The sequence below is a fragment of the Petromyzon marinus genome, chromosome 7 (assembly GCF_048934315.1).
Source record: "Petromyzon marinus isolate PM22_M1 ecotype Great Lakes invasive population chromosome 7, UKy_Petmar_22M1.pri1.0, whole genome shotgun sequence".
Classification (NCBI taxonomy): Eukaryota; Metazoa; Chordata; class Hyperoartia; order Petromyzontiformes; family Petromyzontidae; genus Petromyzon; species Petromyzon marinus.
The window spans coordinates 2,148,552-2,161,240 of record NC_133673.1 but is presented as its reverse complement, the minus strand read 5'-3'; the positions used below and the strand labels follow the sequence as shown (position 1 = coordinate 2,161,240).

The window sequence follows — 12,689 nt, the reverse complement described above, 5'->3', positions numbered from 1 at the left end:
CTCTCACCACAACGGGACCCCCTCTCACCGCCACTGTACCCGCTCTCTCACCACCACGAGACCCCCTCTATTACCACCACGGGACCCGCTCTCTCACCACCACGAGACCCCCTCTATTACCACCACGGTACCCGCTCTCTCACCACCACGAGACCCCTCTATTACCACCACGAGACCCGCTCTCTCACCACCACGGTATCCCGCTCTCTCACCACCACGAGACCCTCTCTATTACCACCACCTCGCTACCCCCTCTCACTACCACCACCACGGTATCTCCCACCCCCCTCTTTTATCACCACCACCACCTCGTGCGAACCGCGGCCACGTGCGCGGCGCGTGATCCGGAAGCGAAGCGTGACCCCTGACCCGGATGTCGCGCGTCACGTGCGCCGCGGTGCGGGGTGGGTGGTGGTCGTCAAGGGGCCTCTGGCGGCGGCGGAGTTCGCGCGCCTCCACCACGGGCCCAGCGGTGGCCCACGACTTGATCCCGAAGCTCGGCGAATTCACCTTCCAAGTCACTCGTCGCCTGCCCCGGCCCGTCACTCTTCCGTCGCTCGCTAAATCTGCCGTCGTTACCGCTGATGTGCGAACTTCATTACTTCATTCATTGATTCCTCCCGACCCGCGTTGAGGCCTTCCTTGCCTGGCTGTTTATTCTCACCCGTGACTGCGTTCAACCACCAACACTGCGGGTAACAACGAGGCACCTCGCGCACTCAACACGTCCGCAATTCGCCACCAAGTGGTGGTGACGTCACCGCAAGCGCTCGTGCCAGGCTAGGTGCACCTCGAGGCCACGTGAAGTGTTGGAATGCTCGTTGCCGGCAGGTCACGGGGCAGACCCAAGTGTCGTGAGTTAACTGAGATGACTGGCAGAGAGGCACCACATTGTGCTCTCCCCGCTGTGCCAAGCCGCTGTGTTTTATCCACCCGCCCTCCGCTGTTGGAGGGCGACTGCCTCCTCCTCCCCCTCCACAGAGGCCGACTTGACACCCGCTGGTACCAGCCATCGGCAAGTCCACTCAGCTCCACATTCTCCTGTGGGAGCTTCCAAACAACGTTGTGCAGCCAATTAAACTATAATGCCGCTCGACTTAATTCGCAGTGAGACCTGCTGCCAAACGGGAACTGGTCATAAGCGTAAAGCCTCGGTATGGGAAACTTATCTCTCTTCACAACTGCCCCGTCACTCGTGGGAGTTAAGGGGGTGGAGTGTTTGATGACAATATCACGGATCTGGTGGTAAGGCCCCACCTCTCTGGAACTTTCCAGCAGTAACTCTTCAACTCCTCTTGAGTGACCATCAATCACCAGATCATCGCCATACATAACATGGTTTACGAATAGGGAGTTATCCTTTAACCGGACCTAGGCATTGATCAGCCTCCCATTGTAATCTGTACCAAATGAAATCTCCACAGGTAGAGTCATGGTAAGCTTTTCGAACTGCGTGGTGAAAAATAATGTTAAATTATTGTATGAGCCAGAGAACATCCCTGTCACACTCACTACCAAGGATTGCAGTACGGTACGACGCGATTTTCTTTTCGTATTTCGTACACAAAAAAAACATCCTACCGTAATGGCATACCTTTGAAAAAATGGTCGTACCGTACCAGAACGGTCACATTTGGTGTCCATCCGATTGGCACAGTTGGCTACGTACGGTGCAAAAGAAGTTCACCATACAGTACATACGTACTGTACTGCCACCCTTGCTCACCACTCACCCAGTTACAACTCACCACACTGCAGGTCACAACAACTCACCCCACCACCACACTGCAGGTCACAACAACTCACCCCACCACCACACTGCAGGTCACAGCAACTCACCCTCCACCACACTGCAGGTCACAACAACTCACCCCACCACCACACTGCAGGTCACAGCAACTCACCCCACCACCACGCGACAGGTCACAACAACTCACCCCACCACCACACTGCAGGTCACAACAACTCACCCCACTACCACACTGCAGGTCACAGCAACTCACCCCACCACCATACGACAGGTCAACAACGCTCCTGTTTGTGATTCTTCCGCTTTGCGCAATTCCATTTTGGAAATCCTCTCCCATCTTCTTTCCCAAAGCTCTTAAAATAACCTGTTAACTCGGATATGTATAGCAACATTGATAGTACGTTTTGTTGATGACCACTTGACGCTCTGGCTCGTTGGATCGCTGTGTTTGTCAACTGCGTTTAAAAAGGAAAACGTCGTCCATTTGCCATGTTAATGTTTCATGATTAAATTTAGCTTTCCAAAAAAAATCACTCCCATCCCATGTGTCTGTCATCACTGATGATGGTGGTCACGATCCGCCACCCCACGTACAGTGCTTACCGTACACGGACAGTGCAACAACCACTCGCTCAGGCTGCAGTGAAAACTCCGCACCGAGAGAAGTTTGCTCGCAGACGCAATTGCAATTTGAAATGGACGCAACACAGCAGTGCTGTGTATATGTCGTATAGGGTGCATGTATTGCAGTGTTGTGTACATGTGTAGTGAGTCCAACTGAGTCGCAGACGTTATTCTTCAGAGGCAACATTTATTCGCAACACGTATGTACAAAGGGGTAACTGCCCCTTTACCAGATACAGCCTAGGGTGGTGACCACCCAGCTAACTACACTACACATAGGAGTTGCGGCTACGATGGATCAGACCCTCACTCGGGTTCCCGGCCACGTATAGGTGCCTCTTCAGATGTAGGACGTAGAGCTTCCAGCTTGTAGAACGAAGCGACCCCGGTCCCTCTCAGGGACCCACCTTATATCCTCCCGGTTCGGGGCCGGCTCCGCTTTCGGCCCTGCCCACCTTCGCAAGCGTTCTAGCGCCCTCTCGATCCCTCTCGAGAGCTCTCCCCGGACACGTGATCATCCCATAGCCCCCCCCCCCCACCTGGGGGCCTCTCTGTGGACACTCCAGATCACGTGCTTATGGGGTCAACCAGAGTGCCATGGCCCGGGGCAACCCTGCCCCTGGGCTGACACTCTCCTGCTCCCCCTTGTGGGGGCCCGCACTGCGCGCCATGCGTGGTGCCGGCGTCAACCGAGACAGCCAACAACTATCTGGCCGTGCAATTATCAAGTGAAGACAGCAGCGACGAAGGCGGTGAAGATGACAGTGACGACGAGATGAGTCCCATTCCCAGAACCGGCAGTCCGGAGCTCTCGCTCTCCACTGCTTTTATCCTACTCGGCACGGCCTGGCTCCGCTCTGGACAGCAGTCGGCGCTATGTCACTATGTCACTACACATGTATAGGGTGCATGTATTTCAGTGTTGTGTACATGTATAGGGTACATGTATTGGGTGTATGTATTGCAGAGTTATGTACATTTCGTATATGATGCATGTATTGCAGTGCTGTGTACATTTCGTATAGGGTGCATGTATTGAAGTGCTGTGTACATTTTGTATAGGGTGCATGTATTGCAGTGATGTGTAGATGTCATATAGGGTGCATGTATTTCAGATTGTTTTGTACAGGGTGCGTGCTATGCAGCCCCTGGCTGACTGCTCGTGTGTGTGCTCGTGATAGAGATGAGCAATACGGAGCTGCTGCACCTGGGCACCCAGAAGGACGAGCTGCTCTATAGGCGGCTTATGCTGCAGGTATCCAGAGACTACAGCACTCACCCACTCACCAGCCCTCACTAACACTCACCACCACTCACTAACACTTACTGCCACTCACCAACACTCACCAATATTCACCAACACTCACCAACACTCACTAACACAAAACCACTCAATGTCACTCACTAACATTCACTGCCACTCACCAACACTCACTAACACTCACCAACACTCACTAACACAAAACCACTCACGAACACTCACCACCACTCACTAACACTCACCGTTACTCACGAACGTTCATCAGAACTCCCTAACACTCACCAGCACTCACTAGCATTCACCAACACTCGCTAACACTCACCTGCACTCACTAACACTCACCAGCACTCACGAACACTCACAAGCACGCACTAACACTCACCAGCGCTCACTTCCAGTCACCAGCACTCACTAACACTCACCATCATATACTTCTACTGACCAGCACTAACTAACACTCACGAACACGAACACTCACCAGCACTCACGAACACACCAGCAGTCACCAGTGCTCACCAGTGACACCAGCACTCACTAACACGAACACTCACCAGCACTCACGAACACACCAGCAGTCACCAGTGCTCACCAGTGACACCAGCACTCACTAATGCCAATCTATTACAAGCTCATATTCTTAGTTCTTTCGGTAAAGTCACGTTGAAGGGAAACAACTAAATAATAAAATATATATAAAACAATAAAAATTCTCACGACCATAACACAAACGGTCGTCTTCAGGTGTGTTGGTTTGCATAAATTTGCATAAATTTGCAAACCAACACACCTGAAGACGACCGTTTGTGTTATGGTCGAAACGTCGTGAGAATTTTTATTGTTATATATATTTTATTATTTTGTTGTTTCCCTTCAATGTGACTTTACCGAAAGAACTAAGAATATGAATTACTGCAGTCACGAAAGCTTTAAATCAAAATCTATTACAAGCTGTGCAGGTGAAATTGGACTTTAGTCAACAATGTCCATTATTTCGTCTTATCTGTGCGGTGCTCAATCAACATTGTGTTGTTTTGTTTGATGGGCCTGTGCTCAGTCTTTTTTAAAGATATAAAATGTTGTGCAACCTACGCAATGGGGTGATGAGCATGTGGGTTTGGATAAACAGCGACGAATACACCGAGCACCGTGATCCATTCTGGCTGATCTCAACCGGCTTCATGAACCACAAGAAAGCTATGGACAACAACTACCCTATACTATGCTTCAGTGTAGACAAAATATTTCCACCATCTATTGGTAGAAGTAATATTTTTTATGTATAAGTCTTAGTCGGGTATTTTTATTTGCCATCAGCCGAGAATTGTTATGTGCTTATGTCAGTGTTCTGATATGTGCTGAGATCCACAAAAAATATTTCGCGCTCCATCCTTAAATCACGGTCCACGTATTGGCCACTGCTGGTTTGGATAATAAAGGAGCCATTTGGCGATGTAGCCATGGGTTCCAATACAGATCCATGTATCTGCAGTGGTGTAAACATCACCATTAGGGAGACAGACTCAAAATCCGAATATTTATTTATACTGGAGGAATCCGATGGGCTATAAAGTTATTTTTCACAGGTATCCAGTCGGCCGGGCATGGTGCTGGCCACCCACCCCCTCATGAGCCATGCTGCCCTTTATCGGTGCTCGCTAACAGCACTTACCTCAAAGAGTCTGTTAAGGCTACACGGGGGATCTTTGTTGTTGTGTTAAGCGTGTGTACGTTATGTCTCCAGGCTGTAGAAGAAGCCCAGGCGGCTCATCCTGTGCCTGTCCCGCCATCAAATCAGATCACCCCTTCGCCAGGTAACTGCACATTACCAATCATTACTCATTTAAAATAAATATCACAAATGCAAGGCGACTAGTACGACGAAATCAGGGGTGTTAAAATCGATTATCTGAGGATTCATAGATAAATTGGGAGATGGACGTGTGAGCAGCCACAATTGAGCTGTGCTTGCTGAATTTTACCTCCCTATTGTGCAACAAATAGCTCGGTGAAATGGTGAAATTTACCTGGCTCTCGCTTGCAAAAGACGCGATTCTCATTATCTATGTACGGTATGAAAGAAGTTTCAACGTACATACGTATGATTAAATGGATCTTTCAAGCGTTAGACCAGATAACTCCAAAAGGCAAAAATACAAAGGCAAAGCATTAATATCTCGGTTTGAGCAATTACATTGATCCCTCGGTAAACGATATTAATTGATTGTACGAAAACCATCGTTAATTGAAATTATCGTCAATCGAATATAGCAAATACATAATAAAGGCTACATTTTTTCCAAGGCGATCGGAAGTTGACCTTTTTCACCCTAAAAATATAGTTTCTAATATTTAAACGTTATAATAACATATTAAAGCGTTAATATTAACAGACACATTGATAAATAATGAATAAATATAGCATAAAAAGGTATATAAATAGAGCATTAAATACAAATTCTTACCTTAGGCTAAGAAGATTGAAGGGGTTGATGGAGAAGTTGGTGTGAAAACTTTTTTGGAAGGAGATGTCGCTGATTGGATGAGGTCTGCCGAGTCCACTTAGGAGTGCTCTGATTGGCCGAAATTGGCGGGTCCGTGTGATATCGTAAACACTTATTGTTAATCGAAAATTTGTCACCACTAGCCACAATGGGGCCCCACGGAAGGCAGATCGTTAAATCGAAATATCGTTAATCGATGGCATCGTAAACCGAGGGACCACTGTATTTAAAAATTATGCCAAAAGGGTAAAACCTATTTATTTTTTCATCACTATAATTACAATGTGTTCATGTTTCTTCGACATTTCTCTGTTATGCAGGCTTCTGTGTAAAAACCCAAGGGGGTCCCGAGGGAGAGCAGCCTGGCAAGGTTTTTGTGAACGTCTGCACGTCACCCGCGGTGCCTTCTCCTCCGTCGATATCGGAGGAGCAGCTGGCTACGCTGCTGGACTCCAGCGATCCCACCTCCTTCCGCGTGCCCATGAGCCTTGGAGAGCCACACAATGAGTTTGACACAGGTATGTGGTTACAGCATAAACAAGGTGTTGAGTTTTCCCAGTGTTGCAACTGATAATTGATAATTTAATAGGTTGTAACGTGCACGGTGTTCGTTCACTCTCGTAGAGAATGATTCATTGGCACAGAAAACCATAGACAATTGGGAAGGTAGACTTGGCGCCAACTATATTGGGGATGTTTGTAATCCCTTAATGAGTGTTTATACATGTGGGGGAAAACTGGAGTACCCGGAGAAGATCCACGTACGGGGTGGGTAACACTCATTCCCTCATACAGATAGAATTGAACTCGCTTGCTATACTGCCATCATACCTTGGCAAGCCAAGACATAGCGACCTCAACACCCACGGATAGGGAGGGAGTTTCACAACATGTGTGTGTGATCCACCAACCCTCTCTGCCTCCACAGTGCTGGGTTAGAGGCCACGTGCAACACAGACACCTGCGCCCGGCAAAAGTAATCAAGACTGATCAACTCCAACCAAATTTAATATTTCCATACCTCGGGTTGGAGAGAACAGGAGTGAACCAAATTGGAGCAGTTTTCATTTGAATGTGTTTTTATTTATTTATTAAAAGTAATGCATGTTTACAGGTTAGTAATGTAATACTTGTGTTAGATTCATAGTCAATCTGTTTACCAAAGGTTTCTCCAGTGAAAGTGTAAATGTGGACCCTGAATGGTGTCGCGTGCATTGTTTGCTAATGACTCAACTGTAGTCGTGTGTATAACCTAGAGGTGCATGTCTGCCTTCATGCCTTTCTCTAAAGGCAGGCCTGCTTGCCTCTTCACTCTTTAGCCTCACACACTGTGGCTGATGCATCGCTTGTCTCAAGGCTTCTTGTCTTTGAGAAAACCTGTCCTTGTACGGCTCTGGGTGTGGCTGTAATTCTGATTTTAAATCGGCCTGCATGTTCCTACACGTTCCTACACGTTAATGATTTTGTGCAATGATAGAAAACCAATGCTCCTTAATACTTTCGTGTCGCTTCACAGGTGGAAATGTTTGCACGGCGTACGACGTGGTCATAAACCCGGAATTCTATGAACGGGCAAAGGTGGGTAAAGCCTTTGCATTGTTCATGGTCCATCACGCTTCAACCCCTACAGCCGGGCAGTGGTGACTGCGCACGCCTGTGATCCGCCACTATGGAGGCAGCTGGATTGGTGGATCTCAAAATTGTTCTTTCCATGGGTGTCAAGGTGCCATACCCTGCCTTGCCAGGTGAAGGCAGTACAGTTAAATGTGGACTCTTGTCTGTTCCACATGCATAGAGTGTTGTCCAAATCACATGTATTGGTTTCTCCTGTTGCTCTGTTTTCCTCACACATATATAAACGCTCATGAATTTGGTGAAAAACATCTTAATATGTATATAGGATTGCAGAGCTTGGGCAATTGTTGACACCAGCTCACCGCCTGGCTGCCTTGCTGTTTGATTTCCTCTGATAAATGACAGCACAGTTAACACAGGTGGAATCCAGGGACAATTTGAGCCACCTGGCTGGCCAACCTGTAACAATGTGTGCACAAACTGCGATAACGGTGTGATATGTGAACATGTTACCCTTGTCTTGAGTGATTAGGCAATTGATCTTTCCCACTGCGTGTGTCAGGGGAGTGAACTCTTCATGAACTTCCTGCTCATCGTGGTGCTCGAGGGATTGGAGGACAAGTACCACATTCAGATAAACAAAGGTGACTATCGGTGCAATATTCTTACACAAGAGCATTTCTGTGGGTGGCTTCATACATAAAATTACCGTTAAGTCAACAGTGAATGCGTCTCCCTGCTTATACGAAAAGATGTGTCTCTTGTTTATTTTTGGTGGATGCTCTGAGCTCATGGTGGAAATTACATTTCCAATGTAAGGACCAGTCTATCCAAATTGCCACTTACTTGAAGTTGATTGGTCCACACCTGAGACGGCTTTTCTTAGAGCCGAGTCTCACATGGTGTTGGACCAGATGACGCCAAAAGGCGCCTTTTGGCGTCATCTGGTATGGCTAGTGTCGGTGTTACTCGCAGTAGCCTTAACGGCACCTGCCAGTTGTCCTTGCCATCAGTTGCATCTTCACGTACTGGTTAGCCTGTGCTCACTACATGACCCCATCCATCCCTGTTCGCTCGTCTAGATCTGCTCGCGGGAGAATTATAATTTTCTTAAATGTTAAAGGCAGAACATTTTCAAGTGACTCCGCAGTCAATATCACCAACCAATTAATTATAAAGTTTCGAGCATTGGCAATGTTGCGTGGTAAACTTGTTCGTGATTGATTCAGTGGTTAGGCAAACACCGAAGAGCCCACAGCTGGAAGCACGACTGATGCACGTAAACATCCTCGAGTTCACAGAACGTGGCATTTAAATACCAGAGTAATTAGATCTGTTAATTAGGCAATGTACAAAATACTGGTTTTCAGTCTTCGTATTATTTATCTAAATGACTGTTAATGTCTTTATTTGCCTATGATAACCACATGAAAGTCAATAAATGAGGCTAAGATGTGAATCGCCATGTTTTGCTCGTCATGCTTGGCTAATAATACACCGACCGGGTCACGCCTGTCGCTGTGTCAGAGTGGAAGCTGCTGAAGAACCGCAAGTTCATGGGCTCCCTGTCCCAGCAGCACGTACGAACGCGTCCTCGCCCCGTCATCCAGGAGCTGTCCTCCGGGTAACGACTGGATGGGCAAAATGACGAAGCAGACAATACGCCTCCACATACCTATCTATAATCTACGTAAAATAAATAAAAGTATTTTGTACAAATCCCATCAAGTCACGCTGTATTCTGCAAGTGCATAATTACAGTAGCATTGGTTCAGCACAAACAAACTCGAACCGGTTTAAACATTTGGTATCTCTTCAGCAGTCAGGCTTGCTTGAACAAATGCTGAACTGTCTGATGGAATGTGCAAAAAACTTATATTTTATATGTGGAGTGACATGTATTTCAATGATGCGTATTGTCTTATTTAGTTGTATTCTCAACGACGCTTGTGAATATTTCGTGTCATATATAAGTAATTAGTTTGCCTCATCGGATTTTTCAACTCTTTAACTACGGACAAAGTCTCTGCTCCCTCTCTGGACCGTCCACTCTTCAGTAGGGCAAGCGGGAAGTAGGGGCTGTCCAGCTGTGTATTGCCCTAGCTGCACGATGGCATCTCACCATCATAACAAAGGTTTTTTTGGTTAGTTTGTGTAAATATAAATGTGTCATATTCTGGGTTCTTTCGGTAAAGTCACGTAGAAGGGAAACAATAAAATAATAAAAATATAAAACAAAATTCTCACGACGTTTTGAAAATTTTCTTGTTGTGGTTTTCACACCTGATGATGATTGCTTGTGTTGCAGTCGAAACGTCCTGAGAATTTTATTGTTTTATATTTTTATTATTTTATTGTTTCCCTTCTACGTGACTTTACTGAAAGAACCAAGAATATGAATCCCTGCAGTCATGAAAGCTTTAAATCAAAAAATATAAACGTGTCGTTAAAATTAACACGATCTCACCCAAAAAACTTTTTATCATGAATAATATTTGTCGCTAAAGCCTACGTGTTAAACTGACATTTTTGAAAGTTACTTAAAACATTTCAATCACGTCTCAAATTTAAAAGCTTTACTTTTGAACTAGTATAGCTGCATTTTAGAAAATGTAAATAACTTATGCTTTTATATGGCCAATAGCATATACAATAAAATCCCGATATAACGCGGGCATCGGGGAACATGAATAACCCCCGCGAAGGCTACCCACATTGTAACGGAAAATGCACGTGTGTATCTGTGTCTCTGTGTGTGTCTGTGTTCGATTCTCGCTCACGGCCAACACCACTGATGATTATCTGAACTGATCGTGGGCCTCCCCTAGGTCGACTCAGTCTGAAATGAGTACCTCAGTGTGGTGTGTAAACATTGCCACGAGGGAGACAAAGGCGGCCGGATGTGGTACTGGCCACCCACCCCCTCGCATGCCATTTCGGCCTTCATTGGTGCTCGCTGACAACACTTGCCCCTACAGTTTAAGCTTATACATGGGATCTATGTCTTTGTTTACGTCTCTGTGTGAGTCTGTTTCGTTGTCAGCTGCCGAACTGCGCCGCGACCAATGGAGAGGGAAGGGTGGGAGATGGGGGCTGGATCGGCCACTGAACAGTTTTTTTCAGGGGACGTGATTTGCTCCGCGGTCATCCAAACCCGCAATATCTATATTCAACTGTATTTTATATTCAATGATATACATTAAACGGGATATAGGTTTGGGTCTTATTCTATATATAACTATCTAACGATTTGGTAACTTCAAGTGACTCACCATCCACCGTGCTTTCTTGCACAAAGTGTAAATGGTGATAGAACATGAACGTGTCTATTTATTAACCGTGCCTTTCTCAGGTCATCACAACTACCGAGTAACCAACCCAAGGAGAGAGAATCGTGAGTATGATGCCACAGTACTTGTACATACACGGTGATGATAAAATCACTCAACGGCAGACCTTCAAGCGATCACGAGAGCAATACGACGATTACAATATGGAAGAGAGAAACGTGAAGTTCCTCACCCCGGCTGCTGCTGTGATTCAAGTAAACTGGTCTCAGTCTTTGCCCACTTTGTGTTTACCCACCTAGTTTCCAAAATTACCCCAGAAGGGTCGAGAGAAAAAAATTACATTCAGATTTAGTGCCCCTCAAAATCTCCGGATACAAATGCCCGTAGGTCAGGATATAATGGAAAAAATCACCCCTCTAATTTGAACGGTCCAAAACTTGAATCGTATTACGTTTTCAGGTCTTTCTATCGTTATGCATATCACGTAAAATGTCATTATTTTTGCAGTTCCAAACCATCATTAAATTTGATATTACTCGTAAGTTAATTCTCATGAAGGTGAATCTCAACACGGTTGCGTTACAGCGCATGTGTGCTCATGTGCGCAGGATCGTTCAGCCAAAGTACCGGCTGCTGCGAGAGCCCGCAAGTGGACAGCCGCGTTTTCTGGTTGCGGAAATTAACTTGCCGAAGATGGTAATCGCAATACATAGGAGCACTTTACCAGTATACTGCACCATAACACTACAGCTTCATGCGTAACCAGACTTGCCACCTGCCTGGGTTTGACCCGGACAGTCCAGGAATTAAGATCGATCCGTGAACCTCCGGGGTAGTACGGATGCACTACCTCTTGGACATATCAATGCTCCAAGAGTGGTCATACTATGGATGGACTGGCTTCTTTCATGAGAATGTGGAATTTCCACTACTGGTTAGTAGCCAGTTATGAGCAGCCAGTCGTGGAAATAAGCACTGTCCAAAACTCACTTGTGTGCATGTCCGTATTTTGAACTTCTTTTGCACCGTATGTAGCCAACCATGCTCATCGAAGGTGTGAGTGCTGATCAGCACATTCATTCCTAACCCTTCACTGGAAACGGTTACCAGTTCCTTGCTTTTAGAACCAGGTAATGGATTCTGAAAATGCTTATCGATTAACAACCCGAGTGTTTGTTAATGGTCTCTATGTAAGGGAGCTTTGGGATGTCTGAAAAACGTTGCAGAGCTGCACCTTTACCTTTTACCTGAGTAACGAGCGCAAATGTACCACGTGGTAATTTACACTGCCGTGCAGTTTGTTCGTTATGTTTGGAAGTTGAACTTCTTTCGCACCGTACGTAGCCAATCGTGCTAATCGGAGGTGCCGGGAAGGACAATGCATGTACATGCTCTCGGGTACCGAGAAGCTCTGACAAATTGCTGATGCCCTGTTAAGTGCTGTCACGTTTTGCTGTATAACTATCAAGAGTTCACAAATAGTGCCTTTATGCTGTGTTAGACATCCAGCAGCTCCCTACAGCTGGACTTGGGGGAAGACCGAGTGGTGCTGTCCACGCAACCAAGTCGCCTGCCTTGTTTAGAATTCGACTTGCCCTGGTGTGTACAGCAGGAGGAGAGCTCAGCCCAGTTCAACCGTGACACCAAGGTATTCCATTACTGTGCGCGCACACATATTCATAAATACG

At 46.4% G+C, this 12,689-nt stretch overlaps 1 protein-coding gene across 2 annotated transcripts in view; it reads left to right on the top strand.

Annotated features, from left to right (window-relative positions):
• The first annotated feature begins 383 nt into the window (after positions 1-383).
• Positions 384-12,689, top strand: part of PIH1D1 (PIH1 domain containing 1) — a 13,867-nt gene continuing 1,561 nt past the window's right edge. The window contains exons 1-10 of one of the 2 annotated variants that reach the window (XM_032948696.2): positions 384-586; positions 3,556-3,629; positions 5,377-5,446; positions 6,457-6,654; positions 7,653-7,714; positions 8,274-8,355; positions 9,239-9,335; positions 11,064-11,105; positions 11,610-11,697; positions 12,503-12,649. In XM_032948696.2, the coding sequence (XP_032804587.1) occupies positions 3,558-3,629; positions 5,377-5,446; positions 6,457-6,654; positions 7,653-7,714; positions 8,274-8,355; positions 9,239-9,335; positions 11,064-11,105; positions 11,610-11,697; positions 12,503-12,649 (858 nt within the window). In that variant the 5' untranslated portion in view covers positions 384-586; positions 3,556-3,557. Of the gene's footprint in view, positions 696-3,555; positions 3,630-5,376; positions 5,447-6,456; positions 6,655-7,652; positions 7,715-8,273; positions 8,356-9,238; positions 9,336-11,063; positions 11,106-11,609; positions 11,698-12,502; positions 12,650-12,689 lie in introns of both variants that reach the window. The other variant, XM_032948695.2, reaches the window with a different exon arrangement.